This window comes from Peromyscus californicus, unplaced genomic scaffold, assembly GCF_007827085.1.
Source record: "Peromyscus californicus insignis strain IS unplaced genomic scaffold, ASM782708v3 Scaffold_7__1_contigs__length_154581171, whole genome shotgun sequence".
Lineage (NCBI taxonomy): Eukaryota > Metazoa > Chordata > Mammalia > Rodentia > Cricetidae > Peromyscus > Peromyscus californicus.
In genome coordinates, this window is record NW_026294595.1 from 150,749,714 (window position 1) to 150,774,725 (window position 25,012).

Here is a 25,012-nt window from a genome sequence, read left to right on the forward strand (position 1 = left end):
GAGTTGAGGGTTGGGATAAAGGATGAGTCAGGGGAGGTTGGAGGAGAAGATCTGCATGGTCTGCTGGAGATGAGGCAGAGAGAAAGGGGAGGCACAGCAAATGGTCTACTACACTGGGACACTAGGGACACTAAGGACCGATTTGGAGGAGAAGAGTAAGGATATATAAAGTTAGGATATGCAGTTAGCCTACCTACTTCTCTGTCCAGTTTTGGTATTTCTTTTTTTTTTTTTTTTTTTTTTTTGGTTTTTTCAAGACAGGGTTTCTCTGTGTAGCTTTGCGCCTTTCCTGGAACTCACTTGGTAGCCCAGGCTGGCCTCGAACTCACAGAGATCCACCTGGTTCTGCCTCCCGAGTGCTGGGATTAAAAGCATGCACCACTACCGCCCGGCCAGTTCTGGTATTTCTAAATGAAATACATTCTATTTCCAAATTGTTTCTTGTCCCACAAATCCTAAAGCATATCATCACATAGAACTTGAATACCAAGTTTCTAACTCCTGGTCTAAATTTAAAAATAAATGAATACGCCATTAATACTAAAAATGAATGACAGAACAACTCATAGCTAAATTATCAAATCAATTCTGAGTTTCTATACTCTAACTCATAATCAAAATAACTTGCCTAATTTATGCAAAAAATGAGCATAAAGTTGGATAAATAACAGAGACTATTGCTGCTAAAAAGTGCTCCATTAAATGTGTGACAGCCCACTTCACTAAATTCCTTTTTAATATAAATTTTTGGTATTATATTATATATTAAAATTCAAAACAGTGTAACCATTGATCTCACTCAAAACTTGTGGTTAATGAAAAAAATGAATTATTTTCTTATAGGGATTATTTTAGAATAATCTTAAGGATAACTTTTACTTAATGTGCTTAAAAATGCACAAGAATTTGAAAAACACTAAAACTAACCATTACAATATATCATCTTAAGGCTAGATGTTGGGGGCACATGACTTTAATCCTAGCAGGCAGATCTGAATTTGAGGTTAGCCTGGTTTACACAGACCCTGTCTCAAAAATAAAACATGAGCTACAAAATTAATCTTAGCAAATCTTCGCTGTACACACAATTATCTAAGGGGCTATCTCTTGCTCTTGAAATAGAAACTCCATCATTTTCTTCATAAGTCTTAAAATCTTAGCAGATGTCAAATGAATACACTGAGAATGTATTTTGTAAGTAACTAAGAAGCCACTTTACCTTATAACACTGAATACTGGTATTGTTCAAATATTCTATACCACCTTGAAACACACAAAGGAGAGCAATGCTGCTTGGTAGTATCCTTCAAGTGTCTGACTGAAGGTGGCTTGTAATTCATGGTTCATAAAATAGAATAGTGATCATAAAGTAATAATACTTAAGTGAAGTAAGCATTTATTTCAAAAATAATCCAACAGAAAATTATATGAATACCAGGAGCTTAGAAAGCATTGGCAAAGCAGCCTGCTTTGGAGTTAAAATATTTATGAAGTAGCTACAATTTTAGGTCTTTAGTCCATTTTTAGTACACTGGAACCATAAATATCTCAAAGTGTAAAGGGACTAACAAGTACACATTTTAAAGCAGAGTTTCAAAAGATGGCTAATATTTTATTACTCATATATTCCAAACCATCGTGAAAATTTCAGTATATCTATTCCAAAATTGTATTAATTAAGAAATACAATTCATGTAACACTAATAAAAACAATAACTTCACAGATAAAAATTAATGTAAATATGATCTAAAGTAAGCCAGCCCTTTTACTGTTTGTTCATAGTATACACATAAGTTGCATTGGAGTCGTTTCTTCATCTCTAAGAAAACATTTGAGTCTGGAGGTTCTTGAACATAATACAGCTGCTTGGATGATGAATATTTGAACGGCTACTTAGTTGTTTCTTTTTTTTCAGTTATACATAAAAACAAACAATTAGATAAAATGTGTTGATAGCAGCCAGATTTCACACATCATTTCCTTCATGAACCTTGAATAATGACAACAGTCCTCTGCGTATGTTGAGAAGTTCCTCTTCATGCTGTGACCAAGGAGAAAAGAACTATTTGCATAAAGATAAATCAGTGTTCATTCCACCCAGTCTCTTAGGTCTACATGGATGTATCTAGAGGATTCTCCCATCTCTAGCAATATTCATGGTAGTGGAGAAAAGACTTGCAATCTTTCAAAACTTTACAATACAAAAACTAAAGAGTTAAAAAAAATTCTAGATGGGCAGTGGTGGCATATGCCTTTAATCCTAGTACTTGGGAAGCAGAGGCAGGCGGATTTCCTTGAGTTCAAGGCCAGCCTGATCTACAGAGCTAGTTTCAGGACAGCTGGGCCATTACACAGAGAAACCCTGCTTGAAACAATCAAACAAACAAACAAACAGACAAACAAACAAAAAAAAACTATAGAAAAAAATTTCAATGAGGACCAACTTGGCAGCTTGTTTGCAAGGCTGACTACAGTTTCACAATCTCTGCACCACTTAGTACTGCATGCCATTAAAGTCTCAGGTATTTTAATACTTTATATAGATAAAGTATGTACTTAAAACTTTGAGAAAACCTTTAAACATGTCCATGTAAAGCAGTGACACCAGTCTCTCTGAGGTACACTTCATTCTAAAATGTGCCTACTTGATTTTTAGAAAGTCAACTAAGTTTATGCAAGTCAATGAAGTGCCATTGCTTAACAGAAGTGCAGGTTAACAGTTCTTCCACTCAGTAGTCCGGGTTGCGTGGTTTTGGTTAAAGTATACAATGTTTATAAACAGCACAAACAAGTCATTTCCTCACCGAGTTTTCACATTTGCAAATCATTATCTTTTCCCTCATTCATTCCTCATCTACTCTAACAAGGTTCCCATAATTTAAAGAACTAAGTCACCAGGTTGAACGTGGTTTCTCCAAACTCCCACAAAAAGACAAAAAGTAAACAAGTGTGGTGGTTCATGGCTATAATCTGAGCATAAAATTGGAGGCTGAGGTGAGAGGATCACACATAAAGGCCAGCCTGGACTCAAAAGCAAGAGCCTGTTTTATAAAGTGGACAGGAAATGGCACAGAAGCTGGTAATTACACAGAAGAAAACACTGAGCTCACTTACCATTTCCTTAAGCAGCTTGTCTTGCAGCATTTTCATATTTGCTTTCATCAAATGCATCTGTAAACATATTTCCCTCATGAAATTTATCCAATTTTCACAACAAAGACAAATTAGACTAACCAACATGAAGGTTACAGATAAGTATATAAATTTATACCTCAGATATAAAAATACTGTCTTCATAAACTGAATTATAGACAGGAAAATTTTTATCCAGTGAAGTTTTCAAAACACGAAGCCTAATAAATAAAATGATAATTAACTTTTTACATATCAGTCCACATTCCATTGCTATAGTTATGCCATATATCTGTATCTATATTCTGTATATGTATATATATATATATATATATATATATATATATATATATATATATACTGCATATACTATGTTTCATCTTTAAGCTTACTGATTCTATCCATTAAGAAAAGCGTACTAACCTCTCCTGCTCACTTCGGTGATATGCCCTCATCTTCTGAACTAATTTTTCCCCGACGTCCTATTAGGGTACAATAAAACTCTTATACTTTAACATGATTAAAACCTGGAAGTAGAATTAATGTATTTCTACTACTCTAAATTTAAGTAAAAACTGATTATAGGCTAAGAATACTGTATTTAGCACACACTTTTTCAGATTGCAAGTATTAGAAGTAAAATCTCTCAGATATCTCCCACATTATCAAAGATCATCATTATAAACTTGTTGACAATTTCTGAATTCAAAGGCAGCTGCTATAAGATAGGGCTATGCTTTAAATAACAACCTGCAAGAGTCTCTCAAAGTGGAAAGCACAAAATTTTAAAGAGCTATACATAGACTTCAAACATTTTGAAAAATGTTTAATTTTTAGAAACACAAACCACAAACTCCTTCTGCAAGTCTCGTAAAGTCTGTGAGTCTTTTTCAACTTTCTTCAGTTCATCTAGGAGAGTGACCTGGAATTTGTCAAGATTTTCATCCCTATTAAAAAGAGACAAAATGAGATTGTTTTAGAACCATAGGACCCACAGCTCATAAGCGCACAGATGCATGGCCCACCAGACAGAATTGTGATACAGACCTGCGTCCCCGAGCTTGATAGGTCATTGTCATTAGATGTTGTTGAGTCAATTTTAATGTCTTTGTAGTAAAATCATCCATGATTTTATGCTGGGTCTGAAAAATACTTTTAACTTAAAATGTTTTTATAAAAATAACAAGCTAACAAGATTGTATTATGAAAAAGTCGTTCCATAACATAAACAACTAAGAAAAACTTAGAAAACTAAAAATATAATTATTTAAAGTTGACTTTTTTATAAAAGAGCAGTGGCTACTTGTTTTGGTCAGGTTTGAATAGAGTTCAATTTTCTATTGTTTTTAGGAATATTACATATGTATAGTATTTATAAAAATTGCTACTAATTATAGTTTTATTCAAGAACATAGCTTAATAGAATATACCATTTTTTACAAATCATATTTTCACCTACCAGAGACACATAACAGAATCTATAAAATTAGAAATTCTCTTGACCTTGGGAAAAATGAAGATTTTAAGAAATTTCAGGCCGGGCGGTGGTGGCACACGCCTTTAATCCCAGCACTTGGGAGGCAGAGCCAGGTGGATCTCTGTGAGTTCGAGGCCAGCCTGGGCTACCAAGTGAGTTCCAGGAAAAGGCGCAAAGCTACACAGAGAAGCCCTGTCTCGAAAAACCAAAAAAAAAAAAAGAAAAAAAAAAAGAAATTTCAGATCTTATCTTTGGATAAAAAGAAAAGGCAGTCGGGCGGTGGTGGTGCACACCTTTAATCCCAGCACTTGGGAGGTAGAGCCAGGCAGATCTCTGTGAGTTTGAGACCAGCCTGGTCCACAGAGCGAGATCCAGGACAGGCACCAAAACTACACAGAGAAACCCTGTCTCGGAAAAAAAAAAAAAAAAAAAAGACAGGTGCAGGGACATGTACCTGTGAAGCCAACTCTGAGGAGGCAGAAACAGGCTATCTGGGGTATTGGTGAAATTATTAAGGCCACTACATTTTTTTTCACCAATATCTGGCGCCCAATGTGGGGCAAGAGTTTCCACCTAAAAACTGAGGAAAGATTCTAAAACGGAGCTAAAAACAGTTCCTAATTGTCTCTCTCAAATGAGCGGCAGCTGCTGGTTTGAGCTACTGGTGGGTTCCTAGTGTGCGCACTCGACCTGCGGTATGGCGGGAATGAGGCCTCTGCAAGTGACACATTAAGCTGCTTGGTGGATTTAGCCTTTGCTAGTACAAAACAAAAAAAAGAGGTTTCTGGGCTACATGCTGCTTGGATAAAAGCATAGACCCACGATGGCTCCCAGAGCTGGCGGTAAGCATACCGCTACCACCATGTTGGGAAGCTGAGGTGGGCAGAGCCAGCAGCCACAGCTGCTGCAGTTTAAGGCAATAGATTCACAATAAGACAGATTCAGATGTAATAGTTTAAAATGTGTGTAAAATATACGTAGGCTTAAAAGAGATTAAAAAGGTGATATATACAGTTACAGAAACAAATACATAGTTTTAAAAAATAAAGTCTTTAAAGAGACAGTAAAATTAATATAAAAAATAAGCCCCGAAAAGATGGATATCACACAGAGAATCTGGATTGTGTTGTCTTTGGGATTCTTAACTACAGAGAGATATTTGATTGTAAAGGAAGCTGAGTTAAACCAATATACATATTTTAAAGGTACCTTGACTTCAAAATTTAGATATAAGGATATGTTACTTTGGAAAGGAGACTCTGCTTTTGTTTCCACAGAAAGCCAGAGGCTATGGATTTGTTCCAGATTAAGACACATCAGGTTTGACCAGCCAAGACCACCTGAAAGGTCTCCGATGACACCATGGCCCAGATGATCCAACATCCAGAACTGTTTCAAGGCAACTGGCTCAGATGATATAGCCTCACAGACTACTCCATGATCCTAAAATTTTCTTTATTTCCCCAGAAGATACAACGCCCCCCTCCAGCAGGAAGTAGTAAGAGAAGCTACGCCCAAATTCCCAAATATACCAAGCTGACTTTGGAGATATGTAAAGGTTAAAACCTTCCTTTTTAAAAAAAGAAAAGGGGAAGTACTGTGGGATGGTCTGTATGTCAAATGTGTTGCTGATTGGTCAATGAATAAATCACTGATTGGCAGTGGCCAGGCAGGAAGTATAGGCGGGACTAACAGAGAGGAGAATTGAGAGAACAGGAAGCTGGGTGAGAGAGACACTGCCAGCCACCATCAGGACAAGGAAGATGTAAAGTACTGGTAAGCCACAAGCCACGTGGCAAGGTATAGATTAATAGAAATAGATTAATTTAAGCTGTAAGAACAGTTAGCAAGAAGCCTGCCACGGCCATACAGTTTGTAAGCAATATAAGTCTCTGTGTTTACTTGATCGGGTTTGAGCAGCTTGGGACTGGCGGGTGAGAGAGATTTGCCCTGACTGTGGGCCAGGCAGGAAAACTCTAGCAACACTGGGGCTTGCTGGCCAGCCGGTACAATATAGCTGAATGGACAAACTGTATCTTCATGAAGCGATCATTTCTCAAAAAGAAGATGGAGAACAACTGAGGACACCTAATGTAGCCCTCTGGCCTCCACAAGCATGTATGTGTGCATGCATACCTCACACACACAAAAAGCAAAATGTCAAAATGCAAAGAAAAATTGAACAGAAGAATTAGGAATATATATAGTAGAGAGATTTTAGAAGTGATGAGAGGTGTCTTTTATCTGACAATCATTCCAATTTATCACATACGCAAAGTCAGATTCAATAATGAGTGTTTTGCTAGCCAAGGATCAGACAAGCCATCTATCATCTACCAGAAACTTGAGGTGTATTACCATGGTATTGTGTGTAATTTGAGGTAACTCACGTCAGTTTTCCGCTTATAGTCTGAGCTGATGTTATCATAAAGCATTCCAGCACCTGGTAACTCCTGTTGCCAGTCCTCAGGAATAGAAAAATCTGGTGTTGATAATGAAGCTGTAATTTCAGACATTAAAAATGAAAACAATGAGCTAATATTAAAATATGCATTACTAAAAATTTATCCTTGTCTTCCGACTGAAAACAAAATTCTGTGTTTAAAAAAGTTTGTTTTTTTTTTTAAAAAACCAAAAAAAAAAAAAAAAAAAAAAAATGAGATTCTTACTTGTTACAGAACCCTTTGATAGGGCTATTGAGGCACAAACAACAACTAAGGTGCAGTATTTGCTACTTTTAAGTCTGATCTATTAACAAGGAAGAAGCACCTGAAGAGTATTTAGTGATACACTACCACTTCAAGTAACTCAGATTTCTGTAAAATGTAAATGTTAAGACATGGTAGAATGATGGGGGAAATCTCTGACTGAGTATTTGAGACCCACACTACAACTTTTATAGAAAGTGAAATTTTTGATAAAAGTCCATATCCACCTTGGACTCACCCAAAGTTGTTTTTTACAAAGAGAGTTGTTTTGTTGAAGTCAAACTATAGGAAGCTGACCTGAAGTAACTGCAGTCTGACAGGATTTGATCTGCTTACTTTTGTAGGTGTGAAAATCCAGATCTTCCCTTTGACACAGTCTTTTAGAAAGCAACTGTTCTCTGTCTTCTGCCTCGTCCACTTCTGCGTCATTGGAATTACTTAGATCATCTTCTTCTAGGTACATCCGCCGTTTGCAACTACGTTGACTGGGACCTTAAGAAACCGTTAAAAATAGTGTTATAGTTCTGATTCAATATATCGACTACTTTATTTCTTTAATTAAAAGGCTTTTAAACAACTATTTTAAAGTACATATACTTTATTTCTGACAACAAATAATGATATGACTTGAAATGTAGAATTCATTTAGGTATAAGTTCAAAGTAATTAGTAATTACTTTAAAAGGCAAGGCTGTGACCAGAAAGATGGCTTAATAGTTGAGAGCACTGGCTGCTCTTACAAGGACCCAGGCTCAGTTCCCAGCACCCAGACAGCTGCTCATAACTATCTTTAACTCCAGTTCCAGCATACCTGACACCTCTGGCCTATATAGACATTGCATGAACATGAAGCATGTAAGTCTTTTAAAAGCAAGACTATGTCTACAAACCTGATACGTGAGTATTGTCACTGCACATGTCAAACCATATTTTCTCTCTTCTTTCACTAGACAATGACAATGGAGATGCTGCATGACTTTCCTAAAATGAATATTAGAAATTAGAAGAAAAGTAGTATAAACACTTATATTCATCTTTGACTATTCTTTATCAAACTCCCAAGCCAACAGATTTCAAATGCTGCCAAATTCTTTTTCATAGCATTGTCTATCTAGCCTTTCTTTTCATCTTTAAGACTGCTGCAAATGAATCTTGATATTAGATTAACATCAATTTTATGCTATTAGTTTTTACCTGACATTTTTTGGAAACTTCTTATTGTCAATTTCTCTGTGTTATTAGTGTCTTTATTTATCTGAGTTAGGAAATAGGGAGCTACAGAAAATTTTTTCTTGTAAAGTGACATTTTCACCTTTAAACTTGTGTTTTACTATTTGAATACAGCTTTTTAAAAATTGGAATTTTACTTAGATTACTACTCTTTCATATGTGTGTTTTTTAGCCACTTAAAGGTAGCTCAAATCTTAGTCCCACCCCAAGATATAATATTTTATTTTCATCTTTATATGATTCAAGTTGCTAAATATTTTTACTTATTGACAATTGGAATTTTCTGCTTACAAGAAGTTCAGCTAATCAAATTTCTATATAACCATGAAGCCAGAAAATCTTATAAATACATAAACTAAGGGATTTAGCCTTTATATCTTCATTATTTTAAGACTTTCCTTTAAAATTCCCAACTTTTCATATGACTAAATCATTCTACATATTAAAAAGCAGATTCTTAAGTCACTGAGACAGAAAAATACTTGGTAATACGATTCCTACTGAAGATTAGCAATTTGAATTAGCATATTACCTCTTTCTTGCTTTGCATATGGTTTTCACGACTATCTGGAGATTCAGTTTCCATAAAATGTTTCTCTGAGCTATTACTGCTTACATCTGAATAGCTGTTACAATGTAAGGTTCTTTGATTATCTACCACTGAATTTGTATTGTTTCTATTCATAACATAATTATTCTTGGTCGGAGTGTTTCTGGGCTATGAATGAATAAGACATACAGAAACCCAAAGGAAGTTAGATAACTACTTAAAAACAGAAAAAAAGTTGAATGAAATAGTAGGAAACAATTTAAAATTTTAGAGAATTAACACAATGCTAAAACTCAGCATCTACTTAAACAGAACATTAATTAGCTCAATGACAAGTATCTAGCAAAACCTATAAGCTAAGATGTCTGCTAATATGGCTTCTATACTTCAGAAGTCACGTCATTTTAACAAGAAAAAGAACATGAAGGTGCAAGAACTGGTCATCAAATGCAAAAGTTATAATACTTTATATAATTGTCTATATAGAAAGTCTATGACAATCTGGGAAATTATAGAATTCAACAAGATCACTCAAAATACAAAAATGTCATTAATTTTTTTTTATACAAGAGCAAAAAACTATTACTTCTTGGCCTTTTTGTTAAGATAAAATACAAAAGCAAAAACTGCTGGGCGGTGGTGGCACACAACTTTAATCCCAGCACTCGAGAGGCAGAGGCAGGCGGATCTTTGTGAGTCTGAGGCCAGCCTGGTCTACACAGCAAGATCCAGGAAAGGTGCAAAGCTACACAGAGAAACCCTGTCTCGAAAAACCAAAAAGAAAAAAAAAAAAGCAAAAACCTGTAAAACTCCAGAAATGTAAAGTGTGGGGTTTTTGTGTGAAACACACAGAAAAGTGTAAAATTAAACAGTGTGGTATCAGCACAAAGATAGTGACTAATAGCCAGACTCACATGATCAACAAGACTAAGCCTAAGTTAGTTAATGTAAACATTGTAAGTGGAAAACTCTCATCATTCACAGGAAATCCTAGAGAGACTAAAACCTAAAAGTTTAAATCAAAAATAACATTTTCACATTAAAGGAAAATATTTTAAGGGTAATACTTAAGGAAGAATTGGGTCTTACTATAGTCCAAGTTGGTCTTGATATTTCAATCTTCCTGCCTTCACCCTTTGAGTGCTGGGACTAAAGGTATGTATTAAACATGAAACTAAAGGTATGTATCAACCATTCTCACTGGAGTCTTAAACATTCTAAAGATTAGAAATTTTATTTCATCATTTGTCAGATTGGAGTTTTGGATTCCAGCAAGTGAAAGATACAATGGCATGTAACCAATACAGAAGTGACATCCAGGCTTACAATAAGAATTCCTATAAAGGCTGAGTGTAGTGATGCCCACTTTCAATCCCAGAACTTGGGAGGCAGAGGCTAATGGATCTCTAAGTTTGAGGCCAGCCTTGTCTACATAGTCAGTTTCAGAGCTACATAGCAGGACCACCACCACCCCCAAAATAAAACTTTCTGTAAACTTTAAGATATAGCAACATTTCCATTTATAAATAAGAAAACATAAATGGGACTAGAAATGTAGCTTGGTGAAGAATGTTTATCTAGTATGTACAAAGTACTGGATTCAACCCCTACTAACACAAAAACAAAACAACTAATTCACAGAATGGCTAAAAACTGAAAGTACTCATTAATGCACTGAACCATGAAACTCCAAAGACAGATTGAACTTCATATACATCAGTCTGGTAAAGGCAGAAACATCATGTAGAACTCAGCAGAAACTATGGAAAAGGGGCATAGTCAGTTTCCAGCAAGTGAGTATGTAGCAAACTAAAATTCCATAGAGCACAGAACACATCACAGAAGGTAATGAAGGTAGTTAGAATTACCTAGATGTACACAGACACTTGCAAATATCCCCTGTAAAGACTACTGGTTTGAAATAAAAGGGCCTTAAAAAGCCTCTAGAAATAAAAAAACCACTCAGCTAAAAGTGGTCGGTCAGATGGCTCAATAAATCAGCAGTTTTGGATCACTGATACAGGTGTGTTAAATGAGTATTGTACTTTTTTTTTTAAGTGCTGGTACTGTATCTAGGTCCTCATGCATGCTAGACAAGGGCTCTAAGTGACACCTCCAAGCCCTAAGCAGTCATTAATACCATTTTATTATAAGCAATGGTTAGTACCAATGAGTTTCTTCCTTATATAACTAAGCACTTAAGCAATATGGTTTTCAACTACATTTTTTTTCAGTTTTGTCAATTTATGATTTCAATAACTAAAACTATTAAATGTTACAAACACCAAATAACAAATATGCAATACATATTTGATGAACTAAGTGGCTTACCATTTTCAGATGCATATGATAAAGAAAATTATATTCTTACCAAAGAAGGTAGTCCTGGAACAGGTGAGTAACTCTTTCTCACACGCAGTGTACTGGTCTCACAGATTCTGGGTGATTTTCCCTGACCTCCAACTTTATTGTTACCATTTAAGGATTCAGATGATGCAGTTTTTGGATAAGGTGAGAAAGATTTTGTGATGTAGTCATAATCTTGAGTAAAATCCCTTTCTGTTATTTTTTCTATACCTAGATTCCCCATAAACACAAACATATAAAACATATAGTATTACTGTTCATGCTTGCTCTAGGAAAGGGCATGATAGATTTAATAATTTATCATTTCTCAAGAATTAGTTGTATTTTTAAAAGATACACTTTCAATAATTTAAGGCCAACTATGTTTGAAATACTAAGACTTTGAAATATTCCCAGTTGAAAATTTAAGAACCTTCAAAAAAAATTTAAGCAAAAATACATATAGTTTGAGATGAAATATAATGATCAACTTAAGTGTTATCTTAAATATTTTAACATTATAGTAACTACTGTTAAAGTTTTACAAAGTCAGTTAGTCTAAGTCTGAAAAACCAGGACAGTAAGGCTGGAGAGACAGCTCAGTCAGAAAGTGCTTGCTGTATAACCACAAGGACCTGAGTTAATCTCCTGAACCCACATAAAAACCCAGGCATGGTGAAACATGCCTGTAATGCTAGAGCTTGGGAGTTGGACCTCTGGAGCTCAGTGGGCCAACTAGCCAGTCCATTCTGTTTGGTGAGTCCAGGTAGTGACGAGACCCAGTTATGCTGTGAGATGTTCTGTATGGCAAATGTGTTGCTGATTGGTCAATAAATAAAACACTGTTTGGTCATTGGCTAGGCAGGAAGTATAGGTGGGACAAGGAGGAGAATAAAGCTGGGAAGTGGAAGGCTGAGTCAGAGTGACACTGCCAGTCACCATGATGACAAACAGCATGTGAAGATGCTGGAAGCCATGAGTCATGTGGCAAGGTATAGATTAATGGAAATGGATTAATTTAAGCTGTAAGAACAGTTAGCAGGAAGCCTGCCACGGCCATACAGTTTGTAAGCAATATAAGTCTCTGTGTTTACTTGGTCGGGTCTGAGCGGCTGTGGGACTGGCAGGTGAGAGAGATTTGTCCTGACTGTGGGCCAGGCAGGAAATCTCTAGCTACACAGTTACTTAACAAGTTTCAGGGGGAAGATGGTTCCTCAGGAACAATATTCCATATTCATATGTACAATGCACCAAAATAATAAATGAGGATGTAAGTTTTAACGTAAATTAATTCTGTTTTCAGCTCAAATCAAGGTATATGCATTTGTCTTAGCTTATCTAATGTGACAATGATTCTGAGCATTGTGAAAATAAAAGGATTTTGCAGCGCTTTAGGGGAAACAGATACATTATAAGTCTTGACTTAAACTGAAATGATTCATATTTGGAACTGTTTTAAAATAGCCTCACAGGAACTTAGTTTTTGTAATTGAAAAGCACACATAAGTCAACACTCTAAAGAATATGTATTTTCATTACCAACTATTTTTAAATAAAAGCAAAAGCTATTGTTTCTGAAGATAATCTACTTTGAGTTCACAGAATTATATTCCTTAGACTTTTGTCAAAGAATTGTATAAAGGATCCAATACAGCTATGTTGTTAAATATTGGAGCTTAAGATATATTAGAATTTTGATGCTACATTTTCACATTTATAGCTTATGAGTATTAAATATTTCCACATTGAATCATTTGATCTTTAATGTCTTAACATGAAAATCTAGAGATTCTAGTATGTACTCAAGTTGGCAAAAAAAAAAATTAGCATTAGCTGATTTAAAATTGACTTTAAACTCCCTATCTCAAATTTCACAAAACTAATCTTTAAATATTTTCATAGAGTTACAAAGGAAAATTGTTAACTATTCCAGTAAAATGCAAGGGAAATGAAGTAACACTGACATCTCATTACTTCCACAGATGATGGGCTCCCAGACACAGATACAGAAGATAGGCAAAGACTGTCTTCTCTCCCATCTCTTAGCTCAGATGAAATTTTCTGTTTTTCTGATGGCTGTCCTTTTGGTGTTTCTGTAGTCAAGACATTCTGTTGTTTCTTTGGCAGTTTCTTGGTTTGGGCTCTGGAATGGATATTCTCCTCCTAAATGCACCAGTAACTTCAAATTATGCTCAGATACACTTAGACAACTGGGCTTTTAAGTTATACAACATTTACTGACTTACTATATAAGGTCATAACTAGAGCTTAGATATTATTAGCAAAAATATGTTCTACTACACTAGGAAAATATATTGACTACACAGACAATAAGTGTCTTCAAACAGAATGCTGTGCAGGTTCAAAGCTGATGACGATATCCAGTTCAGAGAAAACAGAATTCCTAGATTTCATGGTGCTTAAGACACTAAGAAGTCTATGTACCAAGATGGTGAAGGGGGCACATACATGAATAAGACTGTGGATCAGATCAAAGGTACTCAGGTCTTTGCTCAGAGTAACAAGTAATAGAGAATTTGCTACAGTTCTGGGTATACCTTGGGGAAGAATTTGAAAGGCATTTTCATTCTTTGAGTATCAGAAAAGTTAATTCTCAGGATTTTTTTTGTCATTGTTTTGTTTTTTATTTTTAAGGATAGACAGATGAATGGCTTAGAAAGATCTATCTGATCATGGGCATGGTAACATTAAAGCAAGAAATAAAGAGAAAATATGGTGATTGTTGTCTGGTCCAAAGGAATTTCACTTCTCCAAATTCTGGAGGTTAGAAAAAGCCAGCATTCTGCAGAAAGTTGGTTCACCTCTACCAAAGGAGCCAGTTTCTTTATCACTTGGGGCAGAGAGGCAAATGGCTATCCATGGTACCTATTAGCAAACCAAAGTACAGTTTATACAATTATGTTACAATGTCTTTAAAGCGTTCCAGACAAGAGATAGCAGGAACACAAACAAGAGGAAATGGTGGTTAATGGGTTAAGATCAACAAAGTGCGTCAGGTGGTGGGGGTGTACACTGCCTTTAATCCCATAATCCCAGCACAGCAGAGGCTGGTGGATCTGTGAGTTCAAGGCCAGCCTGGTCTAGAGTCCTGATTTCCAGGACAGCCAAGGCTGTTACACAGAGAAATCCTGTCTCAAAAAAAATAAAAGCCAAAACCAAACCAAACAAACAGTTCAACATAGTGTAGTAGTAAAGACCTATCTTCAGCACCAGACTCTCTAGGCTCAAATTCTATCTGTACCACTTCCTAGCTACACGAATTTCTCTTTCTTGAGCCTCAGATTCTCACTTGAGATAAGGATGATAGAATTCACAGTAATTAACCATCTACATATCAGATTTTAAGATAAATCTGTAAAGTACTTAAATTAGCAATGGGCATGCTGTAAGTACTTACGCATACATAAAAAATATTTAGTAGTTTAAGAAAACTAAATTTAGCTATTATCAATTTTAATTGTATTTATTTACCTTTTTTGGCAGTTTATCTTTAAATAAATATGAAAATTCTTTTTCACTCTCTGATTCTGATTCTGAAGTTGAGAGATCTTTATAATTTTTTTTTGTTTTTGTTGCTCTTCGTGGAAGTCTGGTTCTCCCATCTGCAACTATTTCATCATCCTTTTTGGTAATGTTTTTATTGGGTACCTTTAGAAGAAAGTTTCCTGAATTTTATAATATCAGTAATAGAGGTATCAGAAATATAAGCTATTTGCTATAAAAATGGCACACTGAGAATTATATACAAAATATATGTAGGAATGAAATGATTCTTCATTGGAAAAACTTAAGTGTATTTTATGTTACCATTCTTGTCATCTTATTCATCTTGTCATTTTATTCTTCCTATCACAATCTCTAAGAGGACAGATATTCTCCAAATTTAAACACAAACACACAAAAAAGAGAAAGAGGAAGAAAGAGAAAGAGAAAGAGAGAGAGAGAGAGAGAGAGAGAGAGAGAGAGAGAGAGAGAGAGAGAGGGAGGAGCACACTCATGTCAATAAAGTACTTGCTGCATAAACACAGGGAACTAAGTTTAAACCCTCAGAACCCATATAAACAAGCCAGGCACAGTGGTCAGTTTCTTATAATCTCAGTACTGGGGAGGCAAATGGGGAACTCCCTGGTAGTCACTAGCCAGCTAGGACATAGACAGGCAGATTCTCTGAGCTCACTGACCAGCCATTTTAACCAAATGGTGAGCTCTAGGCTCAGTAAGAGGTGGAGAAGTGATCAAAGAGGACATCCTAATGTTAACTTTTAGCTTCCACATATACTGGCACAAATAGTACATCTACACACAGGTGCATACACACAGAACACATGTATACCCCACACACACACACACACACAATGAAGACACTGATTAAAAACAGAATTCATGAGAAAATAATGCAAAGGCAGGATCAAGGATCAGCTATGGAAACTGGTAAGAAAATGAAGGCATGATGTTATTTATATATATATATATATATGTTAAAGGGTATTTTATCTCTTGGTTACCATTACGGATCTTGGCTTCCCCTTTTCCATGGATGACCCTGCAAAATTCAGGAAAAAAAGATTAAAAATTTCAACTGATAAAATATTCATAATATACATTTAAAATCATAAAGTAAGAAGCCCCTCACCCTCAACACTTTCAAACATCTAATAAGCCTCCTTCTATATGTGACTTGAAGCCACTATGACATAGGGACCCTTAATCTCAGCTTTTCTGCTGGAGAATGTGGTCTTCAGAACTGCCAGGCTACTTTGGGGGCATTCCTTCTCCCTATATTTTGTAGCAGACAGACTATACTACATTGTGATGGGAAATACATTATAAATCTTTCAAAAACTTAATTGTTGGAATTGGTAACTTCTTATTCAGTGTTTATGGTGTGAATTGCCTCCCTCCCACTTTTATATTATCGAACTTTTAAAGTATATTAACATCCATGAATCTACTTTCAATTTTAAGAGCCTGAGTAATGCTGAATCTATATGTTCTCTTTTACAGTCCTCTAAATCCTTACGTTAATCACTTCAATAAAATCTGTTCTCATTCACTTGCTTTTAAAAAAAAATTACTTCAGGTATGTGTTGCTATTCAGACACCGAGCTTCATAACATAGAATGTCCTGTGTGACAGCCTATGATTTGCTTTACTTTGTACAACCTCACTTTTCTAGGACCTTAGTCACATTACCGACAATAGCTTTAGTCCTGTTTGCTTCTTGCTTTTCAAGCACAATGTCTGCCATCATTTTACATTTCTTTGGGAGCTAAAAACAGGTGAAGCTAGTGAAGCAAATTGTATTTACAAGAAGAGTCCTATAATGCATATTAACTTACCATCTAACCATTTCAACAAAATAATTGTCATAGAAGTTTAATTTTGTATTTTTGTTTGCAGTACTTTAAACCCACACAGAGATTTCTAATCTTCATGTTTAAAATACACATCTTTCACAGTAGCCTCTAAGAAAGTGTTTGTATCATCCAATTCACCTTAGCTTCTTCTAAACACATTGCTTCAAAGTCCAAACTTGGACTAGATCTAGCCTCATCTTTCATTATTTTGTGATAAATATATTCTGCATTGCCTGACTATACTATACTGTTTCATACTTGTCTTATATATAATTCTGCTTCTTCATGCATCTGGTTGGACTCTTACATTTTTGAAACATTCACCCAATATTTCTAAACACACACCTAAATTCACATCTATTTTAACTTCTTTCTAAGCCAACCCTTCCTCTCTCACATATCATGACTGGCCATTTTTATTTTGAAATAAAAGCTGACTAGTTTGAAATAAAGTTAAGTTTAATTGATAAGCCCAGAGGTTTTTTTTTTTGTCTTCCTTTAAAAGTGGGATAAAGTGTGCTACTAAGCCTTGACATTGAGGCTCAGCCACAAATCAGTAATTATCTTAGTCAAAACCTGTATGCAAAATTCTTAAGTATATTTAAATATATTTATATTTATATTTAATATAATTTATATATTTAATATAATTAATTTATTTATATATTTAAATATACCAAATAGCCACACTCTAGAAAACACTTCATGAATGACTCAAGTAAGGTAACCTCTACTAGAAGACACTATTCCCTTTCTATATACTTATTTTTGCATCTAAATAAATTCCTAAAAAGTGTATGTGTTAGATAAGGCAGAGAAATGAACATACAGAAACATACAGACAGAGCATAAATATCAGTAAATAGATGTGTCAGGGTCCAGTCCTTGACTCTCTTTAAGAATGTTGTTCATGAATGTATAGTAGTTTATTTATAACTATTACCTAAATAACTGAGTAATAGTGATCCATGAATAAAATGAGCAATGATAATATGTCATGAACCAAGAATTATGGTAAGTCACATTTGTGTGTACCTAGAGTCTTATCAAAATGAAAATTTAAGATGTTTGGGAGATATCTCAGTTTGTAAAGTACTTTTTACTCAAGCACAAAGACCTGAGTTTGGATCGCCATCAACCAATATAAAAGCCAGGCAAGGCAGTGTACAATTATAATCACAGCACAGGCAAACCAAACACAGGAGGAACACTGACTGGGTCTTGATGACTGGTCAGTCAGTTAGCCTGGCTGAATTGCCAAGCTTCAAGCTGAGAAACCCTGTTTCAAAAAATAAGGTAGAGAGCAATCGAAGAGGACAGCTACCACTGACCTTTGGCAAGTTCTTCCCGTGCCTTTCCACCTACTCACCTTCTGTCTCTGTCTCTCCCTCACCCCCACACACAAATATAACCATATTAGCAAAATAATGAAACAACTAGTATGCTGTTTTGTCCTACTTATAAGGGCCTATAAATAATAAAAGTATAAATGATGAAAAGAATAAACAAAACAAGAATATGTAAGAAAACTAGGATTATCAAGTTATTATGCAGATCAATAGAGTATTTTATACAACTAAATTTAATTATTTGCAATATTCTCTAAAAAGTAATTTCTTACTTGATTTTCCACTTTTGTATTTCCTTTTGTTTTTATTTCTACTATAATCCATCAGTCTTTTTGATTTTGGTTCTCTGAGCCAGCTAATGTCAGTCTTGCTGTCACCACACTCTGTTTCAGTGTCACTGAAAACGGTCTTCTCATGACTTGTTACCATCTAGAGAAAAAAATCCACAAACGTGCCTCAGTACATGTCATAAACAGTAAGGTAAATGCCTAAATGCTCCAAATAATAAACTAAATGCTGGTGGAGTTTTGCCATTTTGTTGTTGTTGTTGTTGTTTGTTCCTTCAGCACTGGTAAGGGTTCAAACTCAGGGCTTTTATATGTCAGGCAAAAGTTCTATCACTGTGGTACATCCTTAAGTATCATTTTTAAAAGCATTCAATGATTTGTCAATAAATGGAATTTTATTTCTCATATTGTCCTTTATTAGTCAGAAAAATGACACAGTGAACAAAGTCAATGCTGGATTAATCAAAGTCCTCATTTCCACAACATTCATTTATACAAAGAGAACGCTCAACATAGCCCAGACGGCAGTCTTGGTTTTCTTCATCTTGAAGTCTTGCTCTAAGTCACTTTCTAGTGCAATATATATTTAGTTACATACGTGACTGTTTTTTTTCACTTTACACTCATACTAAACTGCATGACAAAGATTATCATATGAAAATTTCTAAAACTCTCAGAAAGCCTCCACACAGAGTTGTCATAAGGTAGTCTGTCATCCTTCTCAATCATGGTTTTCAAAATGCTGTTTCCCAGATCCTAAACTTGAAAGCACAGATTAGGCCATTTTCCAAAATAGTTTAGACCACTTTTTGCAACTGTTCACTTACTTGGAATTCTCTCATTTCATCCTCAGCTGAGGGAACACAGATCTCACTATAGGTCCACCATATCCTTAATAATCTGTGTTCTGCATTAAGTGTTCTGCATCAGTTTGTGGGAAGGTTGAAGACTGATCTTTTAGAAAATCATCAAGGTATTGCTGCTCTCTTAATAATTTCATTTTTTTTTTTGATTTATTTATTTTATGTATACAATGTTCTGTCTGCACATATCCCTGCAGGCCAGAAGAGGGCGCCAGATCTCATTACAGATGGTTGTGAGCCACCATGTGGTTGCTGGGAATTGAACTCAGGACCTTTGGAAGAGCAAGCAGTGCTCTTAACCTCTGAGCCATCTCTCCAGCCCTTAATAATTTCATTTTATCTGTTTCTCTTAGTATCTTTCTTGCTGTCATGCAAATTACACGAGTCACCTTTCTTTGAGCCAGCATGGCTTCCACCTTCAGGTCCCTCTTCTAGTCTGTCTCTTTTTAGTGCTTCCACACCCACTCTTATCAAGTGCATTCACACCAGTTTGGTTAGATTGACAACCAAAGATGACAAATTTTAATGATTACATTCTTTCACTGTATTTGTCGATGGGCTCAATATTCTTGGCAGTTGATTTTGAAAACAGAAAGCTGTCAATACCATATGCAGATTTAGAAGAAAAAGAAGTCTGACTTTATTTTCTTTAGCTTGGCTTTTCTACTATATAGGTTGTGTAGGTGGAGCAGAGGGGTTTGGAGATGAAGTCTTTAATAACACTTGGACTAGTGCAATCTTAACAGGCCATGACCAGAGGTTTCCTGTTACCAAGAATCCAAACTCCTTAAACCTTTCACTGTTACATTAATGGCCAGCATCTTTTGTGCTCTGGATTCAGGATTTAGAAGATATTCTTAGACATCTACAGCTAACAGTAAGTTCTGACTTGTTCCTCACTCATTTTCATAGTTTGAAGGTGGAAAATCCTTATAGCCTCAAATTCACACTCTCTTTTACTTTATTTCCTCCAGTTTATTGGGTATGTTGTTTTCCCATGGATTCCTTGAGTTTTTTTTCTGAATAGAATATCTGTTATGATAACCTGAATGCTACAATACTCTTAAACTCTATTGTTTCAGAATCATTTCTGCTCATGTGTACGACCATCCATTTGTTAACCTCTTATAATTACCTCCATTAGTCCTTCCAATACCAGAATCAAAACCATCTGAAGAGTTAGTTGTTATCAACACTCACATCATGGTTTTATGTCCATGAAAACTTCAGATTGTTTCTCAAAAGTCTTAATAACAACGTCTTTGATAGTGAAATAGGAACGTTAAACAGATGGACCAGGGTAACAGTGCACACCAATTTTAGGTTGTCTGACTTCACAGCAAGCCCTAATTCCAACAGCAGTACTGCACAGCTAGGCTTTGTTTTTTTCTCTATATATGCCTTCTATTTCAGTTTTAGTTTTTATTTTGTATCCCCTGAAATAGTATACATTAAAGATCCTTAGCTCATGACAATCTGACAGAGCTACCTATATTTCTGTTTTAAAGTTTTCATATGGCTATCTTTAGAATTAGCCATGTTCCTTGGATTGAAGGGCAAAGCTTTCTTCATTACTCCATGTACATATAAAGTTGTACTTACTTGCTTCAGATGAAATATACAATTTATGAGCCAAACACAGTAACAAAATCCCAAATTTGAATGTGAACTATTTTTCCTGAACACATGCAAGTGGAACTAGAATTACAGATTGTTGTAAGCCTCCTTTATAGGTGCTGGGAATAGAACTTGGGTCTTCTGGAAGAACAGCCATTATGCTTCTCAACCTCTGAGCCATCCCTTCAGCCTCTGAATGTTATTTTTAAACACCAGCACATATCTTCTAGTTCAATAGTCTCTAGCATTAAAATGTTATTAGAAGAAATACTCTCTTAAAGATGTATTTTTATTTATGAGATGTGTGTGTACCTATGTGTATGTTACGCCACATGTGTTGCAGGTATCTGCAGAGGCCAGAAAAGGATGTCAGATCCCATTGAACTGGAGTTACAAAAGGCTTGTGAGCTGCCCAATGTGAGTGCTCGAAACCAAACTCAGGTCCTCTGAAGAGTACCAAGTACTCTTAATCTCTCTAGCCCAAGAAATACTGGTTGATATTGGCATATCACATGCTATAACTTACTCTTTTGTTTTTTGTTTTGAAAGAAGGGTCATGCTCATCATGATTCCTTACACCTACCCTGGAGGAACAAAAATATGCATTAATTTTAAACATGTATCACATCTGTTTTCTTCAGACAGAGCTCACTGGGAAATTACTTCTAAGTTTTCAGATTTAACTCTTTCACTCACTACATCACTAGCTGTGTATTTATGGCCAGATTATCCTTTCTGACCTCAGTTTTTAAAAAAATTAGTTTGAATAAAGAACTAATTGTTCAACTCTATGATCAAAGTCATAATATTCAAATTACCAATTTTTACATATTGAATTTAGAAATAAGTGTTGAAGTAGCAACCACAGCTAGAGTAATCATGACAGTAGGATTTTAATCCACTCCTTTCATATGTCAAAAACTCAGATTAGGGGAGACTTTTATCTAAAAGAAAGTAAATGTTAATGTGACCTATTGAAGTATAGTTTAAAAAAACCTACAATTTTATTGAATTATCCATACTGGCTTCTCTAGTTGTAGCTTGAAATTCTTGGATCTATATGGAAAATAAACAGAAGGAAAAAAAGAAAAAATACTATGTCAAAAATAAGGGAAATGAAAAGAAAAAAAGAACGTATCAAAATCTATTTTCTCTCACTTCAGAGAATAAGAATTGCTAATTAAAATCAGCTTTCCATAGTACTGTTTAAAGCTAAACCAAATATAGTAAAAGTAGACTGATAATAAAACAACTCAGAATGTATTTATCACAGTGAGGACCAGTGTTTTTCTGTGACAATGCATTATGGCAAAAATCTCTTACAGTCTAAGAAACTAGAACTTTTGCTGGACCTCACTGCTAGAGTTAATACACAGTGATGTCACTTAAGACTCTTAGCCCACAGTCTACTCAACCTGTTTGTTTTGCCAGACTTTAAGAGAATAATGTAACAACCAACCTTACTTGTCTTAGATTTCCCATGTAACCAACTCTCCAATCTAACTAATGAATAGCTGTAGTCTTAAATTATGTACTCTTCCATGCTCCAACCCAGAACAATGCATGAAAACTTTAATAATCACTTGCTGAAGACAGCAAAAATACAGGTTGAAAGTAATCTCATAAAATGAATATCCACCACAAACAATGAACATAACATTCTTGATAAAAATGATGTTTTGGGGATCAGTTGAATCCATTGACCAAATCCCTTGTCAAACTCTCTTACGGATTTCTGTAAAGTATCCCTCATTCCTTCCCCATGTGAAGTTTTCTGTGCTGTTCAATAAACCAGACAAAAGCCTTTTGTTAGGGACACAGACACACAGAGAGACAAAGACAGGGGCAGATTCACAAGACAACCTTCAGGCAGGCAAGGATTCAGACTCATCCAACAGGCAGAGGAGAATGGAAGACACAGGGAAAACAAAGAATTCAAATTGAGGTTTAGTCTTAAACAACAAGGGGAAGCACTTTGGTTTCTTTTCTTACTGGAACACCACATTTTTAGTGACTTGAAATTTCTTATTAATACATTCAAACAGATCACAATCCTTTTCTTCAAAGAGCAAGTCTAAAGCAGTGCAAAGCCCCAGTTACTCATTTGTTTTATATTTTTTAAAAATCGGGGGGGTGGGGAACTACCTAGATATAGCTATGCTTGCTATCTGAATAAACCATTTAATATTTTTAAACATTGTAAAGTATATCTATCTCAAGATGCATCTCAAATACATATTCATAACTGGGTATGGCTGCAAGGTGACTACAGAAGAACAAAATCAGTGATCTCTAACTTACTCCAAGTTTTATAACAGGTTCATCAGTGCCATTCAAGCTAAAGTTATAGACATCATTCCTGTGGAAAACAAAGACTAATGTTAGCACCACTGCATAAAGAAATTCAGTCTCTTTAAATAACAAACACGTAGGAAAACTTACTCACAGTGGACATTCAGAAGTAACATTAACAAAAGTTGTCTTCAGTTTTCTGTAACTTTTTTTCTGAACCTTTTTCAAAATACAAAAGAGGTTTACATAAAAACATTTAGATATGAGATTACTAGCTCCATCAGACAAGTCACAAGTTGCAATTAATTTGTGACATTTATTTTCTAGTTGTGCTTTCACTAATATAAAACTAGTACTTGTAACATTTTCTCAGTGAAAATGAGTCAACTGAAAAATTTCTCAATAAAACCACTGTCTTGTAAAGACAGGTTTGTTATTGTTGATTTTGTGTGTGTGTGTGTGGTAAAGAAACTAGCAAGCCATTCTATGTCTCTATGCTGCCACTTAGCAGAGACCAAAGCAGGTTTCTGAACAAGAGCAGAACATGTGTATTTTGGAGAGTAAACAAGCTAGTATTTAAATGTAATGAAGGGAATGTCACAAATATGCTATAAGGCAAAGAAAATTACACAAGACTAGATAACAATAAGCTAAGAAGCAGAGATCAGACCATTAAAATTTGACAAATTAAGTAAACATGTAAACAACAACAAAAATCACAACAAATTATAAATGGTAAATCAAAGAGATCTGTATTTTAAGCCTAGATGAAAAGTAAATATTTTAACAAAACCAAGATTTTAGGATTGTCAGGACAGATGAGATCAACTAGAAAAACAAAACCAAACCAAACCCACAGAAAAGAGATTGTGATAGACTGAATGCAAACTAAATCATAGACCAAAAGGTGAAAGTACTGGATCCACATTTGAAACAATTTTCATGGTTTAGGGGATGCACCTAGTGCCTCAGGCATGGTACACAAGTGCTAGACACCACTCAGGTGACACCCTTGGTCTTCATCTTTTGAGACAAGATCTCACTAAAAGTTACCTAGGCAGGCCCTAAACTTGCAATCCTCAGGCCTTAGCTTCCTAAGTAACTGGAATTACAGGAGTGCACCATGTGGGCTAGCTTAAAAAGAACATTTTCTTTGAAAAAAAGAAAGTTCAGGAACTATTTAAGTAACTTGTGACTAAATTTGTCAGTGTTATAATCCATTTAGGGGTACTCTATAACCTTAAATCCAATACCATTTTTTACTAGCATTTCAGTATTTATAATCAAATATTGAGTCGGATTATGTAGAATTTGGTGAAGTTAAGCAGCACCTACCTTACTGAACTGTAGGTCAGATTTCTTTGAAAACCCACTATAACAAAGACAGTGACAGTATTTAAGGAGCATTTAGTATTGGTAAAATATTTTTTCATAAATACTATCATATATACTAAAACATATTTGGATCACTACATTAATGATACCAAAAAAAAAAAAAATGGGCACCAACCTAAACCTAAAACAAAATCTCTAGTCAGTCTGATAGTTTTACAATCTCACAGTAAATTGTAACTATCACAGCTAAAATCTAAGTTGTATCAATAATATAGGAGGAAGAATTAAACACTGTAAAAGGTATAGTTATGCAGCAAAGTAATTTTTTTCTTACTGAATAGGGCCAGAGTGAATTTAAATGTGAATGAATAGTCTCACAGCCTACAAATGGATATTTATAACAAGAATCAGCTTTTAAAAATATTGCAAACAAGAATTATTAGTTAA

General features: G+C 35.1%; 1 protein-coding gene across 1 annotated transcript in view; it reads right to left on the reverse strand.

The window, feature by feature from the left end:
• Positions 1-397: 397 nt before the first annotated feature.
• Sycp2 (synaptonemal complex protein 2) overlaps positions 398-25,012 on the reverse strand; it is a 64,173-nt gene continuing 39,558 nt past the window's right edge. Inside the window, exons 24-43 of the mRNA XM_052723738.1 lie at positions 24,566-24,602; positions 23,385-23,449; positions 23,240-23,297; positions 21,939-21,994; positions 21,465-21,522; positions 18,444-18,600; positions 15,971-16,008; positions 14,937-15,113; positions 13,409-13,607; positions 11,470-11,675; positions 9,081-9,266; positions 8,209-8,299; positions 7,655-7,810; positions 7,001-7,110; positions 4,181-4,275; positions 3,981-4,080; positions 3,557-3,615; positions 3,273-3,354; positions 3,116-3,172; positions 398-2,042 (exon numbers count right to left, since the gene is read on the reverse strand). Coding sequence (XP_052579698.1) covers positions 1,968-2,042; positions 3,116-3,172; positions 3,273-3,354; positions 3,557-3,615; positions 3,981-4,080; positions 4,181-4,275; positions 7,001-7,110; positions 7,655-7,810; positions 8,209-8,299; positions 9,081-9,266; positions 11,470-11,675; positions 13,409-13,607; positions 14,937-15,113; positions 15,971-16,008; positions 18,444-18,600; positions 21,465-21,522; positions 21,939-21,994; positions 23,240-23,297; positions 23,385-23,449; positions 24,566-24,602 — 2,062 coding nt within the window. The 3' untranslated portion in view covers positions 398-1,967. The remainder of the gene's footprint in view (positions 2,043-3,115; positions 3,173-3,272; positions 3,355-3,556; positions 3,616-3,980; positions 4,081-4,180; positions 4,276-7,000; positions 7,111-7,654; positions 7,811-8,208; positions 8,300-9,080; positions 9,267-11,469; positions 11,676-13,408; positions 13,608-14,936; positions 15,114-15,970; positions 16,009-18,443; positions 18,601-21,464; positions 21,523-21,938; positions 21,995-23,239; positions 23,298-23,384; positions 23,450-24,565; positions 24,603-25,012) is intronic.